The 19,667-nt window shown below is 41.9% G+C and overlaps 2 protein-coding genes across 4 annotated transcripts in view; one reads left to right on the forward strand and one right to left on the reverse strand.

Annotated features, from left to right (window-relative positions):
• Positions 1-2,608, forward strand: part of barhl1a (BarH-like homeobox 1a) — a 6,127-nt gene extending 3,519 nt beyond the window's left edge. Inside the window, exons 3-4 of the mRNA XM_076082484.1 lie at positions 231-429; positions 1,933-2,608. Coding sequence (XP_075938599.1) covers positions 231-429; positions 1,933-2,131 — 398 coding nt within the window. The 3' untranslated portion in view covers positions 2,132-2,608. The remainder of the gene's footprint in view (positions 1-230; positions 430-1,932) is intronic.
• Positions 2,609-3,143: 535 nt separating this feature from the next.
• Positions 3,144-19,235, reverse strand: ddx31 (DEAD (Asp-Glu-Ala-Asp) box polypeptide 31). Of its 3 annotated transcripts, none has more exons than XM_076082518.1 (21): positions 19,188-19,235; positions 18,416-18,555; positions 17,162-17,269; positions 16,810-16,919; positions 15,180-15,255; positions 14,908-14,951; positions 14,752-14,822; positions 14,359-14,468; positions 13,671-13,712; positions 13,301-13,365; positions 10,489-10,608; positions 9,776-9,882; positions 6,613-6,839; positions 6,243-6,395; positions 6,098-6,157; positions 5,912-5,962; positions 5,682-5,821; positions 5,481-5,565; positions 5,222-5,333; positions 4,916-5,132; positions 3,144-3,708 (listed from the first exon to the last, which is right to left on the reverse strand). In XM_076082518.1, the coding sequence occupies exons 2-21, from the start codon at positions 18,524-18,526 to the stop codon at positions 3,558-3,560; spliced, it is 2,160 nt and encodes a 719-aa protein (XP_075938633.1). In that variant the 5' UTR covers positions 18,527-18,555; positions 19,188-19,235; the 3' UTR covers positions 3,144-3,557. The 3 variants fall into 3 exon arrangements, with proteins under 3 accessions (XP_075938633.1, XP_075938632.1, XP_075938634.1); XM_076082517.1 differs by having other exon boundaries at positions 18,416-18,563; positions 19,188-19,230; XM_076082519.1 differs by having other exon boundaries at positions 18,416-18,529; positions 19,188-19,219.
• Between the last annotated feature and the right edge of the window lie 432 nt (positions 19,236-19,667).

A 19,667-nucleotide genomic window follows, 5' to 3' on the forward strand; every position in this document is an offset into this window, starting at 1 on the left:
GACAACTAGCAGACATATTTAAAGTATTCAAATATTTTGTTTTTGTTATGATCACATTCATATTCATTTAAGAATATTTACTTAATGTTTTCAGCTCAGATTCATTTTCAGAAAACAGATTCAGGACCTGCAGAGATCCAGAGGTCAGTAATAACTCCAGGACTAAATGCTCACTGACCAATCACCTGACAGGTCTTATGTGATGTCATGTCTACCTGTCAATCACTCAGTGGGCGGGCCCTCAGACCCGGCGATGGAACGTCTGAAGAAACCTCGTAAAGCTCGGACTGCGTTCAGCGACCAGCAGCTGTCGAAGCTCGAGAGAAGCTTCCAGAAACAGAAGTACCTGAGTGTCCAGGACCGCATGGAGCTCGCTGCTTCACTGCAGCTCAGCGACACCCAGGTCAAGACCTGGTACCAGAACAGGAGGTAACATATACAGGAAACATACAAGACCTGGTCCCAGAACAGTAACGTATACAAGAAACATATGAGACCTGGTCTGTCTGTGGTCGTCTTGTCTCTGTGTGGTCGTCTTGTGTCTCCTTGTGGTCATCTTGTGTCTCTTTGTGGTCGTCTTGTGTCTCCTTGTGGTCGTCTTGTGTCTCTTTGTGGTCGTCTTGTGTCTCCTTGTGGTCGTCTTGTGTCTCTGTGGTCGTCTTGTGTCTCTTTGTGGTCATCTTGTGTCTTTGTGGTCGTCTTGTGTCCCTCTGTGGTCGTCTTGTCTCTTTGTGGTTGTCTTGTGTCTCTGTGTGGTCGTCTTGTGTCTCTTTGTGGTCATCTTGTGTCTCTTTGTGGTCGTCTTGTGTGTCTGTGGTCGTCTTGTGTCTGTCTGTGGTCGTCTTGTGTCTCTTTGTGGTCGTCTTGTGTCTCTTTGTGGTCATCTTGTCTCTTTGTGGTCGTATTGTGTCTCTTTGTGGTCGTCTTGTGTCTGTGTGGTCGTCTTGTGTCTCTTTGTGGTCGTCTTGTGTCTCTGTGTGGTCGTCTTGTGTCTCTTTGTGGTCGTCTTTTGTCTTTGTGGTCGTCTTGTGTCTGTGTGGTCGTCTTGTGTCTCCGTGTGGTCATCTTGTGTCTTTGTGGTCGTCTTGTGTCTCTGTGTGATCGTCTTGTGTCTCTGTGTGATCGTCTTGTGTCTCTGTGTGGTCGTCTTGTGTCTCTTTGTGGTCGTCTTGTGTCTCTTTGTAGCTGATCTTCATCAGTAGATGGTAAATTTAAAATATACAACTGCATAATATAAAGCATCGAATACAAGACATGAGATAAACATATTAAATAAATACATAAGGGTCAACATTTACAATACGAGAGCTAATTTACTACCAGAACAAAACAAAGATTATTTTAGCTGTCTGTCTCAGATTAATAATGAACATAGTGTGATTAATAGTTCAGCAGTGTGTGCTGTAATCAATGATTAATAATTAATGCAGAAAAAAATCTGGAGCTTTTAGTGCAGAGTCACAGCGAGCAGCACTGATCTATTATTAATTCATTCATTGTTATTGCTCCACGCCCACAAAGAATCCTGTGCTGTGATTGGCCGTATCGTCTACATGAATCATCATTTGGACAGTTTGGGTCGAACGATCTCGACTTTATTCAGAACTTATTGTTTTGAAGGATTTCTTTTAATTTTTCGACCAAAGACATAAAAGATTTAATGTGTTTGATTATAAAAAGCAAAGATAAAAGGATATGTTTAAATGTTAACTTCTACGTAAAAAGATGAATTTTATCTTGTGTGACAGGAAATAATAAATTAAATGTTCATCGATGATCTTTAATAAATAAACTAATAACTTGTAAATAAGAAAACAAGATAAAACCTTGTGGGATCAGGTTTACATGTTCAGGGCTCAGATCCTGGTATGTTGTTAAATTATGAATACTAAGATGATGATGAACATGTTATGAATCGTGTTCCTCCCACAGAACGAAGTGGAAGCGTCAGTCAGCTGTTGGTTTGGAGCTGCTGGCTGAAGCCGGCAGGATGTTCCTGCCCACACACTTCCTGTATCCTCGTGCCCCGCCCACACCGGACCTCTACCTGTACCGAGGCCCTGCCTCCCACCACCAGGTCCCGCCCCTGCTTCCTCGAGTCCTAACCCACAGCGGACCACACCCCCACTGACACCGGCACGCTGGTAGCACTGGTTTCTACAGAACGTTTGATTATTAAAGTGATGAAAGAGACTTCTATTGATCCTCTTCAGCTGCAGGATGTTCCTGACGACATGGTCCTGGTCTCTGGTTCACGACTCGACACTGGCTAGAGGGACCAGTTCCTGGAACTAAACTTGGACCCTGGTCAGGAGTCAACTCCAGGTTGAGGTACTTTCAAGTACTGGAGGCAATGACGTCGCTCATGATTGGTCAAGCAGGTGTGACATCACATCACGTTAAAAAGGACCACAGGTTGTTCAGATGGAGGCTGGACCAGAAGATAAACTAAACGTGGTTCTGTCCTTAATGTCAGACTCAAAGTTCAAATCTGAGAGACGAAGACGACTAGTTCAGTTTTTTATATTTACAATAAATATGCAAATCATTGTTGGTGTTACTCCGTTACGGTTGGTTTTGTATCTTCAATGTTTCTGATTAAACAAAGTGTGAAAGAACTGAAGAGTCTTCTTACGGATTGTATTTTGGCTTTAAGGGTTTTAGATTGGACTCATCTGGTACTTGTTCTGGTTTCATGGGGTTTGGTAAAGTCCTGGTTGGTCTGGACTCACGGTGACAGGGGTCTGGTCTCTGACTGGTCCCGGTCTTAGTCCTGGTCTCATGAGGCTGACTGGGACTCTGTTGGGTGTTTGGACTCATCTAGAGTTCAATCAGCGGATTGTTCCACAAGATAAACAGAACCATCGGAGTTTATTGATCATGAAGTCTGATCAATCATTTGATGAGAAGGTTCATTAAATCAGATCCACATGAACAGATCGATTAATGATGAAATATTAATGATGTTAAGAGACCAGAAACCTTTTCTCTTTAACAGAAACTCTTCAACCAACTGAGCTTCTAAACATTTTAATATTTAGAGTTCTTACTGTAGAAATACCACAGTATTATTGTAGTATTACTGTAGAGTTACTGTAGTATTACTGAATATACAGTATGAAGTAAGACTGCGTTCACACAACTTCAGTGTTTTGCCTTCGAGAGCAAAGAAAACATTTTATTTTCCAATAAATCTTCATCAGAGTACAAAAAACATGTTTTTCATATTTAAATATCTGACAAACATCTTCATCACATATTTCTGAAGAACTAAACAATGAATCATCTTCAGTTCAGTTTGTCCAAAAACAGTTTGTTTCTAAATGTTTCTCCTGAAAGTCAAAGTAAATAAAAACACATTCACTGTTTAAAAAGAGTGAAGAAGCTGTTGACCAATCAGAGAGCAGCACCGGAGGACAAACTTAAGGACAAAGTTTCAGAAACTTGAAATGTGTTCAGACGGAACTAAAGCGTCATGTTTGTTTCCTCAACACTTCACTGACGACATCAATGTCTTCTGAACACCTGACGGGGAAGAAGGAATCTGACTGGCTGGATCAGGCGGCTGTCTGCAGCTCGTCTCCTCTGCTCACCTCCTCCTCTTCCTCTCCTGACTGACCAAACTTCTTCTTCTTCTTCTTCTTCTTGCCGTCTGCTCCCTCCAACCCGCTGGAGAACTCGGAGTGCAGCAGCTGACGGGCGGAAAACCTGAAGACGAGGAAAACATCCACGAGTCTGGTTTCAGTCTCGTGTCACTGAGAGTCAAAGCTACAACAACAACCGTAACACTACAATACTTCAACACCGCAACACTTCAACCTCAACACTACATCACTACAACCGTAACACTACAGCTTTACCACTACAACCGTAACACTACAACACTTCAACCTCAACACTACATCCGTAACACTACAGCCTTAACACTACAGCCGTAACACTACAACACCGTAACACTTCAACCTCAACACTACATCACTACAGCCTTAACACTACAGCCTTAACACTACAACCGTAACACTACAACCGTAACACTACAGCCGTAACACTACAACACCATAACACTTCAACCTCAACACTACATCACTACAGCCTTAACACTACAACCGTAACACTACAACCGTAACACTACAACACTTCAACTGTAACACTACAACCGTAACACTACAACACTACAACACTTCAACACCGTAACACTTCAACCTCAACACTACATCCGTAACACTACAGCCGTAACACTACAACACCGTAACACTTCAACCTCAACACTACATCACTACAGCCTTAACACTACAGCCTTAACACTACAACCGTAACACTACAACCGTAACACTACAACCGTAACACTACAACCGTAACACTACAACACTTCAACTGTAACACTACAACCGTAACACTACAACACTTCAACACCGTAACACTTCAACACCGTAACACTACAACCTCAACACTACAACCGTAACACTACAACCGTAACACTACAACCCTTCAACACTTCAACACTAAGACCTGTGGCTCAATAACAGTGATGATTAATAATAACAAAGAACAAACGTACTGAAGGAGAAATACACACAATGTATCTAACCAATGTCGTGACATCATTACACAACCAGCACCCAAAGGATTGTGGGATACTGGTGGAGGGACACACACACACACCTGTAATTATGTCTCTATTGACCACTGGCAGTGTGTGTGTTGTTGTTAACAGCTGCTCCTCACAGCAGGCTTGTCTGGACACGGTGTGACCACACACACACACACACACACACACACACACACACACACACACACACACACACACACACACACACACACACACACACACACACACACACACACACACACACACACACACACACACACACACACACACACACACACACACACACACACACCATCAGTCTCTCACCTCCTTGCTGCTGCAGTCTGGCTGCTGGTGTCCTTGTTGTGGTTCTGGTTCTTGTTGTGGGTCCTGGCCCAAGGGCCCGAGGCTGCTCTGAGGCCCTGCGGAGCGTCTCTGAGGCCGAAGCTCTTGGCCGTGTGTCCCAGGTGGAGGGAGCGGATGTGGAAGATGTGTTTGAGGCGGGAGGGGTAGGCGGTGTATGCTCGCAGGAAGGACTGCAGCGCTGATGACATCACAGCGACATCACAGAGACACGTGTCAACACAGGAAGTGAATCATAACCCTGAATAACTGACACTGAGGGTCACATACCTCTCTTGGCGTTCTGCACCGACTGAACGTCTGAGTGAACAAAGTTCTCAAACTCCGTCTGGAGAACAGTCGCCCTCTCTCTGGTCTCCTGCTCCAGAGCTTTAGATGAAGTCTGACAGACAGACAGACAGGTAGAGAGACAGGCAGACAGGTGAAGTTACCTGGAACCACCATAGAGACCTCCCAGACCCTTTAGCTCTCTAAAGCTAGGTTCTAAGAGGTCTCTGGAGCTCGGTGTGAGTGAACAAAGGAGTCTTACCTTGCTGTGGTATTTGCCCCGCCCCTTGTAGGTGTCATCTATCATCAGACTGGACAGGATGTCCTGCAACTTCAGGTCCGATAGGCTGAAACACAACAAAACCCGCCCACACGGTCAAAACCAGGAGTTGGACCAACAGAAATACTAGACCAGCACCATCAGTAGTAATCTCTATGGTACTGAGAAAGTACTACAACAGACCTGATGTTGTGATTGGCCAGCTCGGTGACGAAAGCGGTCTCAGCAGGAGTGAGGAAGAGGAGGCTGCTTCCTCTTCCTCCAATACGAGCCGTCCGACCGACTCGATGAACGTACTCTGCTGCAGTCGTCGGAGGAGTGTACTGTGAACACACGAGATGGCGACGGATAAAAAACAAGACGGACACATTCACATCTTTAGGCCTCTAAAAACATTGAATTTCAATAGATACCTGAATGATCCAGGTGACCTGTTGAAGGTCCAGACCTCTGGCTGCTACGTCCTGAAACACACACATGATTCATCTTTATAACATAAAGTATAACGTAGCATGTAGAGTGACATGTGAACATGGATATAACATGTAACGTAGCATGTAGAGTGACGTGTAACCACTGCGATGAACAGAAACACTGACCGTACACAGCAGAACTCCACTCTGAGACACTGAAAACTGCTGGAAGACGTCTGAGCGCTCCTGGTGGAGAAAACAAACTCACACTTTTGAGTTCAGCTCAGATAAAAAGCAGAGAGAAGAAGAAACGTTGGACGGACGTCTTTACCTCCTGCTTCATGTTGCCGTGGAGACGCAGGAAGCTGAGCCGAGGCCCCTGATTGGAGGAGGGCCCGGAGAGGACGGAGGTGAAGAGGCCGTGGAGGAACTCGACGGCCTCGCAGCTCGAGGTGAAGACGATGAGTTTGTTGTTCTGGGAAAACTGAACGACAACAGTCTGTCACCATGGTGACCGTTAACTGACAACGAATCAGGTCGCTGCAACTGAAAACCACCTGAGCCAGGTGTCTGGACCGGAGATGTAGTGGGAATGTGAAGGGTTTTAAATCTATAGTGCATTAGTTGTATACAGTGATATATCATATATTCATTACTATATTATGTATTTCTTACCATGAACATGTATTCATATCGTCTACCTTGCATTTGTCCAGTATGAAAGCAGCCAGACAGACCAGTCTGATCTTACTGGGAACCACCACCACGTACTGCTTGAGAGCCTCGGGCAGAGCAAAGCTCTCCGACTGGCCGGCTGCGCTGGGGTCAGAGGAGGCGGGGCTGGTGGTGGTGAGGTCAGAGGAGGCGGGGCAAGAAACCTGAATGTCGACCGGGTCATTAAGACAAACGTCTGCTAACCGAGTTACACCTGAAACACAGCAGGACGTTAAAACTCACGACTCATCACATGTGAACCCAAAGACATGAGACTCTTATTTTGACATTATTATTATCCATTATAAAAAACAAGATGGTTACGTCCAAAAACCAGTACGGCTTCCGCATAAAACCAAGATGGCGACGGATAAAACCCATTATCATCTATTTTGTCTCCTATGTCCATTCAGAATAAACTAGAAATTATATAAAAAGATGCTGCAGAACTTGACTTAGACTTCCTGTTGTTCAGTTTCCTTCGGTATCACAGTGATATTTATCCGTACATTCATGAGTTCACTGCAGACAAACTGATCACAGGATAAATCTGAAACTTTTTCTAAATTTAAGCAAATATGTAAGTTATTTTCCAGTTGTTTCGACTTTGTCACAGTTTGTAAACCCTTAAAAGTAAAGTTACCCGAAAGAGAAAAGAGTCTAATTAAATTCAAATGAAATTAAAGCTGCGAGCAGCATTGATCGGGCCCTCGCAACTTCACGCACGTCGAGGGTACTGGCAGGACTCTGGCCATGCATTTCTGTGACCATCACACTCTGCGTGCACGAGTTAGATGATATTTCCTGCGTCGAGCAGCAGCGTAGCAAGATCATGTTGCCAGGTCTAAATCCTCAAATGTTTTGAGTGTACCTCCGATACAATCATAAATGTAAGCCTTTAAAGATCATTAAGAAAATGAATGTGTGTGAATGTGCTTCAGTGTTTGTAACATAACAGACTGACAGTTTACTGGGATGAGGTTCAACTCCCTGCAGTGTCCTGCTGATTGTATTTGGACTTACATGAAAGTTAACAAAACAGTAGTGCCATTTGCTGTTACTTGAACACTTTAATTTGATACTGTTTTCATTTTAAGTTCTTCTGTAACTTTAGACTGTAGTGTGAAGCATTCATTATAACGTTTAATCTGATTCTCATGAAGAAGCTCTGGACAGATCATTTATACTAATGCCCACTGACATGGTTTGAAAATCCACTGTTATCTAACGTTTGCTCTCCAAGCATCTTAGTTTGCACATATTTAGATCAGAGAAGTCTTTTTCTCATGGTGTGCCCACAAACCCTTTCAATAAGTTCAGTGTTTGGGCCGCTGTAATTATAGAATCCTGCTTACGTCCGTGCTTATCAGTAGGTGGCGCTATGACTATGAGTTAATATTGACATGCAGAAGTCCTAAAGCCATGACAGTCAACAAGCATGTCAAGTTTGGGACAGTTTTGACAAAGTACAGTTGAGTTACAACAGCTTGATGGATGATGGCGAACCATGTAAAATGGCCATCACACCATATCCACGTCATTCGATGAAACCTAAAGCTTTTAGTAACTTTTAGTCGCTAAGGTCTTTAGATTGTTCTGACCAAATTCTAAGCTGATCGGATTAATTCCCTAGGAGGAGTTTGTAGTACAGCACCTGGAAATGGAAAAAAACCACGAGAAATTCATACAAAATTCAAAATGGCTGACTTCCGGTTGGGTTTAGAGCATGGTCCCAAGAGACTTTATTTTAAGTCCACATGTGATACATGTGCCTACCAAATTTTGTAAATGTATGTGAAACGTACAGCGAGGGCTGCTTCGTCGAAAGTTTGTAGGGGGCGCTATTGAGCCGATTTGCCACTCTGAACCAATACAATCATATTATATAACTACATTTTGGGCTTTAAATGTGTATGCAAAGTTTGCTTATGTTTCGAGCATTTCTAGCCTCTCAAAATTACCTTCGTTTTTCACGGCGAAGACTGCGTCGCCACGGCAACGGCGTTCAACGAAACATCAAAAGCTTCATGAACTGGCATTATGAACTTCTTACATTTGTGTGGAACTAATTTGATGTTGATCTGATTTACTAAGAGAACCAAGCCAAAGTATAAAGCCTTTAACTTCCTGTTACCAGTAGGTGGCGCTATGACTATGATTCAAAACTGGCCTGCAGATGTCTTCAGGCCTGGAGTCTAATCAAACATGTGAAATCTGGTAAAGATCTGATGATGTGGAGTCGAGTTACATCAGTTTATTCGTTCATGGCGAAGGATCGAAATTCGCCGAACCGCCACGTCGCCGCCCTTCAACAACTTCTTACGATTTTCACAATGAAGCATTATCAAGGTCTTAAAGCTTTTCTGACAACATTTTAGAGGGATTTGATTAATCTGTGAGGAGCAGGATGTCAAAGTACAAAACGTACAACTTCCAGTTGCCACTAGGTGGCGCTATCACTATGATTCGATATTGTCATATGGATGTGTTCCGGGTCAGGATGTTATGACATATGAGAGATTTGGAGCAGATTAGACAATGTATGCCCAAGTTACAACAACTTCCTGTTTCGCGGCGAATGGTGTTTTTTTTTACGCCGCGCCACGGACACATAGTTTGATAACTTTTTGATTTTTGAGTAACCTTTCACTGCCACGGTCTCATCTGAAGTCAATCGGGTCAAATCTCTGGGAGGAGTATGTTAAAGTATGACGCCTTGAAATGGTCAAAAAATGTCCTAAAAGTCAAAATGGCCGACTTCCTGTTTGGTTTAATGAAAAACTCCAAGAGGATTTTTTGTGCATCTCATCACGTTCCACATACCTACCAAATTTCATACAGCTAGGTGAAACCCGATGTTGGGGCTACTCAATAGGTGGCGCTATCGAGCCAATATTTCATACCGCAGCTGGACACCCCAATCAGACTGCAATTTTCGCAAATTCTGACTTGCGTGCCAAATTTCACAAAATTCCCAGTATCCCAAGCACCTCCTTTTTGCGATGAAAGTGGAAAAGTAATAATAATAATAATAATAATAATAATAAACATTAGAATAACAATAGGTCCTCCGCTCCGACTACGTCGGTGCTCGGGCCCTAATAAAAGGAATCAAAGATTAAAAACTAAAGACAGAAGGTATATATTTACCGTGAGTTAACGTAGCAGACAGTAGGACGTTCTGTCTGCTCGGTCCAGTAGAGTTCAGACTGTTTAATATGACGGTCAGATCCTTCTCAAAACCCAAGTCCAACGTCCTGAACACACACAAAAATCTGTCACTTTATATCTGAAAGAACTGACGTGGAGTTCCTCAAGGCTCGATTTTTGGTCCTCTTCCGTTTAATCTCAAATCATGAAAATCACCTGAATGTCTTTAAATAAAGATTCAGACGACATTTAAACTGAAACTAACTGTTTGTTACTCGACTAAGAACCAGTCATCAACCTCCAGTGCTTCATGTGTTAAAGCTGCATTCTCTCTACTGTTCACCAGGGGGCGACTCCTCTGGTTGTATAGAAGTCTATGAGAAAATGACTACTTCTCTCTTGATTTATTACCTCAGTAAACATTGTAAACATGAGTTTATGGTCTCAATCTCAAGTTTCAAGTCTTCTTCAATACAGCATGATGTCCATTTAGAGTCAAACAGACCATAAAGCAGGGGATGCTTTAGGGCGGGGCTACACGGTGATTGACAGGTCTCTACCAGAACGATGTCCGTGTTTTCTTCTTTCAACTTTAACCCTTTCACCGTGTGTTTACTTCATCAAGTTTGTTGTAACATTGCCGCCCATAAACCAACAGGTTGACTTCCTCCACTTGCTACAGACTGTAAACATTAAAGAAGGTAGAAAGTTACCGGTCGGCCTCGTCCAGGATGAGCCAGCGGACGCCACTGAAGGCGATGCTCAAGGTGTTTTTGATGTGATCCACCAGACGTCCAGGAGTTGAAACCAGGATGTTGATTCCTTTACGAAGCCTGAAGACAGTCATCAGTCAGTTTGAGCTACAGAAACGAGTCTCTGAACATGTCCTGCTCTCCAGAGGACAAACCCTTTACTTCCTAATGACTCCCTGAGGTTTATTCTGGCTGAAGTTCCTCAGGAAAGTTTCTGGAATTTCAGCACTATTTAATTTGTGTTTGCTTTAAAACCTCTTCCAGGACTCTAACTTCTCAAGGACCTCTAAAGCTTCAACAAGAATTCATAGAACTTCTTCTGCTTATAGACAACTTTCTAAATTATTCCTGAAACCCTTATTTAGGTCAATCACAACCTCCTCCTGGACACCTTGAACCTTCTCAAGGTCTCTAGAACCAACTCAAGGATTCCTGAAACCTTTAGAACCGCTGGCAGAACGTTAGACTAGAGGAGGATAAAGACTAGAGGATAAAGACTATAAGATGGAGACTAGAGGAGGATAAAGACTAGAGGATAAAGACTATAAGATGGAGACTAGAGGAGGATAAAGACTAGAGGATAAAGACTATAAGATGGAGACTAGAGGATAAAGACTAGAGGAGGACAAAGACTATAAGATGGAGACTAGAGGGGGATAAAGACTATAAGATGGAGACTAGAGGAGGATAAAGACTCGAGGAGGATAAAGACTAGAGGATGTAGACTCGAGGAGGATAAAGACTAGAGGATGTAGACTATAAGATGGAGACTAGAGGAGGATAAAGACTAGAGGATAAAGACTAGAGGAGGATAAAGACTAGAGGAGGATAAAGACTAGAGGATGTAGACTAGAGGATAAAGACTAGAGGAGGATAACGACTAGAGGAGGATAACGACTAGAGGATAAAGACTAGAGGAGGATAAAGACTAGAGGAGGATAAAGACTAGAGGAGGATAAAGACTAGAGGAGGATAAAGACTAGAGGATAAAGACTAGAGGAGGATAAAGACTAGAGGATAAAGACTAGAGGAGGATAAAGACTAGAGGATAAAGACTAGAGGAGGATGTAGACTAGAGGATGTAGGCTAGAGCAGAGGTCTTCAACAGGGGGTCCGCGAAATTTTTGGTTGATTCCCAAAACATGAATGTGTCCATTATATTAATAGTTCAGTATTGTATGCAAGATAACAGGTATGTTTATGCATGGCAGTGGCACTAATAGGCCATCACTCATTTATGTTTCCACATTTATATTTAAAATAACAACGTCAATCTGAATAGCTTGTATGATGATTATCATGCAATTAACAGACAATGTTGATATTGGCATTGGTATCAGCTGACAAGGTGTGTTTATAAATGGCAGTGTCACGGCCTCCCTACTCACTGTACCTTGCACATGTTTAAAATAACATGAATATATGAACCTGTGTATTATTTGAATAGCTTAGTATTGAATGCACAATAAAGAGGTATGTTTATACACGGCACTAGGCCCATTTAATATAAAACACATTTTTATACAATATATATAGTCGGGGGTCCCTGCTCCATCTCTATCAGTTTGGGGGTCCTTGGCCTGAAAAACGTTGAAGACCCCTGGACTAGAGGATGTAGACTAGAGGATGAAGACGAGAGGATGTAGACGAGAGGAGGATGTAGACTAGAGGATGAAGAGAAGAGGATAAAGACGAGAGGATGAAGACGAGAGGATGAAGACGAGAGGATGAAGACGAGAGGATAAAGACGAGGATAAAGACGAGAGGATAAAGACGAGAGGATAAAGACGAGAGGATGAAGACGAGAGGATGAAGACGAGAGGATAAAGACGAGAGGATAAAGACTAGAGGATAAAGACTAGAGGAGGATGTAGACTAGAGGAGGATGTAGACTAGAGGATGAAGACTAGAGGATGAAGACTAGAGGATGAAGACGAGAGGATAAAGACGAGAGGATAAAGACGAGAGGATACAGACTAGAGGAGGAAGAAGACTAGAGGATACAGACTAGAGGATACAGACTGGAGGATACAGACTAGAGGATACAGACTAGAGGAGGAAGAAGACTAGAGGATACAGACTAGATGATACAGACTAGAGGAGGAAGAAGACTAGAGGAAAAAGACTAGAGGATACAGACTAGAGGAGGAAGAAGACTAGAGGAGGAAGAAGACTAGAGGATACAGACTAGAGGATACAGACTAGAGGATACATACTCGAGGAGGAAGAAGACTAGAGGATACAGACTAGAGGATACAGACTAGAGGAGGAAGAAGACGAGAGGATACAGACTAGAGGATACAGACTAGAGGATACAGACTAGAGGATACAGACTAGAGGAGGAAGAAGACTAGAGGATACAGACTAGATGATACAGACTAGAGGAGGAAGAAGACTAGAGGAAAAAGACTAGAGGATACAGACTAGAGGAGGAAGAAGACTAGAGGAGGAAGAAGACTAGAGGATACAGACTAGAGGATACAGACTAGAGGATACAGACTAGAGGAGGAAGAAGACTAGAGGAAAAAGACTAGAGGATACAGACTAGAGGAAGAAGACTAGAGGATACAGACTAGAGGATACAGACTCGAGGAGGAAGAAGACTAGAGGAGGAAGAAGACTAGAGGAGGAAGAAGACTAGAGGATACATACTAGAGGATAGACTAGAGGAGGATGAAGACTAGAGGATACAGACTAGAGGATACAGACTAGAGGATACAGAATAGAGGAGGAAGAAGACTAGAGGATAAAGACTAGAGGAGGAGGAGGTCACCTGGCCTTCTCTGACTTCCTCTTCTCTCCTCCCATCAGGACTCCGGGGACGATCCAGGTGAACGGCTACAGAGGAACAAATAGAGGCCAGAGGGGACGTCTGATGCAGTGGGACTATTATTGAAGAGCAGCAAGTGGGTTAACTTTCAAAATAAATCCCCTTTGCAGACTAGTGATCGAATACAGTCACAAATCTTTGATCCACATGGGTCAGAACTGAACTAACAGGATTCACTTTGTCTTTAAACATCAGAAGGAAACAAGAAATATTACATAAAACATTTCATAGTTTACAGGAGAGAAGAAGAGACGACGTAGGAACTAAAACATCAAACATCCCAATATCTGACTCATATGATGCTTTGTGTTACCTTCAGGAGCTTCTGGAAGATCTGGAACGTCTGCTGGGCCAGCTGAGGGACCGAGAGACAGACAGAAAGAGAGACAGACAGGAAGAGAGACAGACAGGAAGAGATTTAGATCCACATTAAAGGAGCAGTTCAACAGGTTTGTAGTGTCTCCGTGAGTGATGATCAGGACATGGTTAGCCTAGCTTAGCATAAAGACTGGAAACAGCTAGCAATAAAAATAACAGTAAAAATATAAAATATAAAAATGCACAATATATACAATAAAATAGAATAATATTAAATAAATTAAAGAGTAGTGCAAGATTAAGCCAAACAAACAACAGTGTAACGGTGTTATATTTGTGTGATTGATTTGGCCAGAGGTGATTTATTTAAAGTCTTATTACAGTGGGAAGGAATGTTCTCCTGTATCTGTCCTTGTGACAGCGGAGCTGTGAATCAATAACAGTGACGTGAATCAATAACAGTGACGCGAATCAATAACAGTGACGCGAATCAATAACAGTGACGCGAATCAATAACAGTGACGCGAATCAATAACAGTGACGTGAATCAATAATAGTGAAGTGAATCAATAATAGTGAAGTGAATCAATAACAGTGACGTGAATCAATAATGGAACAGTTGATAAACAGTGATGTCATGTTAGAGGACACTGGCCCTTTAAGAGACCAGGTGTGTGTCAGACCTCTCTGGTGGGGACGATGACGACGGCCAGGGGACCATCAGACCTGCAGACCTTCTGCTGGACCGCCTGCAGACTCTGGACCACGGGGATGGCGTAGGACAGGGTCTTACCTGAGGAGACACTAAAGACTGAGACCTGCAGCTCCTTGTTAAAGTACTACTACTACTACAGTACTAGAACTACTACTACCACAGAACAGTACTACTAGTCCCACAGTACTACTAGTCCCAAAGAATAGTACTACTAATCCCACAGTACTAGTAGTACTAGTAGTCCCACAGTACAACTATCACAGAACAGTACTACTAGTCCCACAGAACTAATGCTACCACAGTGCTAGAACTACTACTACCAAAGAACAGTACTAGTAGTACCACAGTACTAGTGTCTCACCTGAACCCGTCTGAGAACGAACCACAGCGTCTCGGCCTGCCAGAAGAACTGGAATAGTCTGTTTCTGAACACTGAACACACACACAAATGTTAAAGATACTACGATGAACTTTAATGTTTAACTTTGGTAGTGTGTGTGTGTTTGTGTGTACTGACCTGGTCACCGTGGAAACATTCAGGACTTTGTTCAGTGTCGCCACCTGGTGGACAGAAACAAGCCAATCACAGCACACTCAACTAAAATGAATTTATTTTACAGAACAAGAGATCACATTAATACACTGCTGATGAGGTTAAATAACAACAATAATAATGGTAAATAAACATGACAGAAGTGTATTTATTATCTTATTTATTATGTGAACAAATCAGTGATGAGTTTATCAATGTTTTATGGGTCACTGAGTGTGTGTGTGTGTGTGTGTTACCAGGTGTGGATGAAGATCCAGATCGGAAAATGAGTCACTGGTGAAAATCTTCTCCTTTAACTGGGAGACAACTGGTCTAAAAGACGAAAGGAGGCTAAAGATAATTAGTGACTAATCAATATTCAACAGGATAGATCAATAACCGACAGGACGGATCAATAATCAACAGGACAGATCAATAATCAACAGGACTGATCAATAATCAACAGGACGGATCAATAATCAATAATCAACAGGATGGATTAATAATCAATAATCAACAGGATGGGTCAATAATCAACAGGACGGATTAATAATCAATAATCAACAGGACGATCAATAATCAACAGGACGGATCAATTATCAACAGGACGATCAATAATCAACAGGACGATCAATAATCAATAATCAACAGGACGATCAATAATCAACAGGACGATCAATAATCAACAGGACGCTCAATAATCAACAGGACGATCAATAATCAACAGGACGGATCAATAATCAACAGGACGGATCAATAATCAATAGAACGATCAATAATCAACAGGACGGATCAATAATCAACAATCAACAGGACGGATCAATAATCAACAGGACGATCAATAATCAACAGGACGATCAATAACCAACAGGACGGATCAATAATCAATAACCAACAGGACGGATCAATAATCAACAGGACGGATCAATAATCAATAACCAACAGGATGGATCAATAATCAACAGGACGGATCAATAATCAATAATTGATAAACAGGACGGATCAATAACCAACAGGACGGATCAATAACCAACAGGACGGATCAATAACCAACAGGACGGATCAATAATCAACAGGACGATCAATAATCAACAGGACGGATCAATAATCAACAGGACGGATCAATAATCAATAATCAACAGGACGGATCAATAATCAACAGGACGGATCAATAATCAACAGGACGATCAATAACCAACAGGACGGATCAATAATCAATAAACAGGACGGATCAATAATCAACAATCAACAGGACGGATCAATAATCAACAGGACGATCAATAATCAACAGGACGGATCAATAATCAACAATCAACAGGACGGATCAATAATCAACAGGACGGATCAATAATCAACAATCAACAGGACGGATCAATAATCAATAATCAACAGGACGGATCAATAATCAACAGGACGGATCAATAATCAACAGGACGATCAATAACCAACAGGACGGATTAATAATCAATAACCAACAGGATGGATCAATAATCAACAGGACGATCAATAATCAACAGGACGATCAATAACCAACAGGACGGATTAATAATCAATAACCAACAGGACGGATCAATAATCAACAGGACGATCAATAATCAACAGGACGGATCAATAATCAATAACCAACAGGACGGATCAATAATCAACAGGACGATCAATAATCAACAGGACGATCAATAATCAACAGGACGATCAATAATCAATAACCAACAGGACGGATCAATAATCAATAACCAACAGGACGGATCAATAATCAACAGGACGGATCAATAATCAATAATTGATAAACAGGACGGATCAATAATCAACAGGACGGATCAATAATCAATAACCAACAGGATGGATGATGTCATCAGGCTGTGGACCAATCAGAGAGCAGCTGTGTACCTGATGATCTCTGGGATTTCTGGATTGTGTTTGAACAGAGAGGAAGTCTTGATGCTCCTTGTTTCCTTCACTGCCTCCTTCTTCTTCTTCTGTGGTGTCCTCTGGTCCGTCTGTAAACATCATCACCATGACAACAAACAACATCATCATCATCCTGAATAAATGGAGGATAAACTTGTGTCAAAACATCTGGAACAACACATTTCTTCTTCACATTTACAGCAGACAGGAAGTTCATATTTCTTCTTCTCTGAAGTAATTGAAGGGTGTTTGTTTATTTGTTTACTACAGCTGGTCTCTGATCAGCTGACTCACACTGGAAGCATCTGATTGGTGCAACAGGTGTGTTTACCTGAGTGTCTGGCTCCTCCTCTTCTTCTTCTGCTGTGTCATCCAGCCTCATCTTCTTCTTCTCCTCTTCCGAGGAGTCGATCCTCCTCTTCTCTGCATTCTGTTTCTTCTGGAGGACCAACAGAATGTATTCAGATTATTGATAACGCCGATGATCAGATTATTGATAACGCCGATGATCAGATTATTGATAACGCCGATGATCAGATTATTGATAACGCCGATGATCAGATTATTGATAACGCCGATGATCAGATTATTGATAACGCCGATGATCAGATTATTGATAACGCCGATGATCAGATTATTGATAACGCCGATGATCAGATTATTGATAACGCCGATGATCAGATTATTGATAACTCCGATGATCAGATTATTGATAACTCCGATGATCAGATTATTGATAACGCCGATGATCAGATTATTGATAACTCCGATGATCAGATTATTGATAACTCCGATGATCAGATTATTGATAACTCCGATGATCAGATTATTGATAACTCCGATGATCAGATTATTGATAACGCCGATGATCAGATTATTGATAACTCCGATGATCAGATTATTGATAACTCCGATGATCAGATTATTGATAACTCCGATGATCAGATTATTGATAACGCCGATGATCAGATTATTGATAACGCCGATGATCAGATTATTGATAACGCCGATGATCAGATTATTGATAACGCCGATGATCAGATTATTGATAACGCCGATGATCAGATTATTGATAACGCCGATGATCAGATTATTGATAACGCCGATGATCAGATTATTGATAACGCCGATGATCAGATTATTGATAACGCCGATGATCAGATTATTGATAACTCCGATGATCAGATTATTGATAACGCCGATGATCAGATTATTGATAACGCCGATGATCAGATTATTGATAACGCCGATGATCAGATTATTGATAACTCCGATGATCAGATTATTGATAACGCCGATGATCAGATTATTGATAACGCCGATGATCAGATTATTGATAACTCCGATGATCAGATTATTGATAACGCCGATGATCAGATTATTGATAACGCCGATGATCAGATTATTGATAACGCCGATGATCAGATTATTGATAACGCAGATGATCAGATTATTGATAACGCCGATGATCAGATTATTAATAACGCCGATGATCAGATTATTAATAACGCCGATGATCAGATTATTGATAACACCGATGATCAGATTATTGATAACACTGATGATCAGATTATTGATTACTCACTCTGGCCCATCTCTGCTGAGCAGTCAGAGGCTTCCTCCTGGAGGAAGAGGAGGAGGAAGAGAAGCTGCTGCAGATGTTCAGACACAGCTGGTCCTCTGCTGATGACGTCATCACCTGGTCACAGCAGACAGACACTGATCCTGATGACCTTATCAAAGTTATTGATTGATAGATTGATGAGTGTCATGGATTAGCTGATACAGAAACCATCAACATGTTCTCAAACTGAAAGAAGACAAACTAAACACAGAAGATCCAAAAGCCATAAAACACGTGACAATTTTATATAACGTCGGATTTTACATCAACAACGTGAGAAGCTTCTAAACTGTGACTCACTGCTGCAGTTTGAATCAGTGGCGCGAGCGTTAAGAAGCATTTCTCTCTGCTGTGTTTCAGTGGAGCTCAACGAGAATAACGGAAATGCATCACAGACACAAACGTTTGATTCCTTTAACGTGAGCCGAACTACAGACCGCCCCTCGGTGATGTGTTCAGGGTCAATATGAGATGTTATACTCCGTGTTTCACTGTCTCACAGCAGAGGAAGCGGTAAAGTGACACATCTCTGGACGGAGTCCGGCGTGATGCGCAGAGGGACCAGCGTCTGCTACAGCTATCCTGTTTAGCATCGTTAGCTCCTACTTTAACCACAGTAACACGTGTGTGTGTGTTTGTGTGTGTAGCAGCTAATGCTAGCCTCATGCTAACAGCAGCTGCTTCAGTTTGTGAAACGAAGAGAAACAGACAAATAAAACCTGAATTAACTCACCGTGAAACTCTCAGAGAACAAACCAGCGCACGTGTGAATCTCTTCCGGGTACGTCACGGAAGCCCCACCTCCGTCACAGCTGATTTTGTGGACATGCGCAGTAGTTTCACGTCTTATTTTGAAAGGGTTATGATATGATTTTAATAATATATATGAATAATTATTATGTAGAGGAGTAAAGCTGATATTAAAATAAATAAATAAGAGATACATGTAGAAATCAAAACAGTATTATTGATATCATATATTAACATTATCACTGATTATCACTGATACATTAAAACCCTTGTGTTGTCCTCCCGACTGCCATACACTTGTCCTCTGGGGTCAAACATTTTTTTTTTACTATTTGACTGATCACAGAGAGGTACATATCAAAGTTTAGTGAGGATGCTGTTCTTGAATCATTTGAATTTTTCTAATGGCAGCACATAATCACACCTGTTGTCCTCTGGGGTCAAAAATGACCCCGTCAGGTTC

This window comes from Anarhichas minor, unplaced genomic scaffold, assembly GCF_050575085.1.
Source record: "Anarhichas minor isolate MPS153535 unplaced genomic scaffold, ASM5057508v1 ptg000095l, whole genome shotgun sequence".
Classification (NCBI taxonomy): Eukaryota; Metazoa; Chordata; class Actinopteri; order Perciformes; family Anarhichadidae; genus Anarhichas; species Anarhichas minor.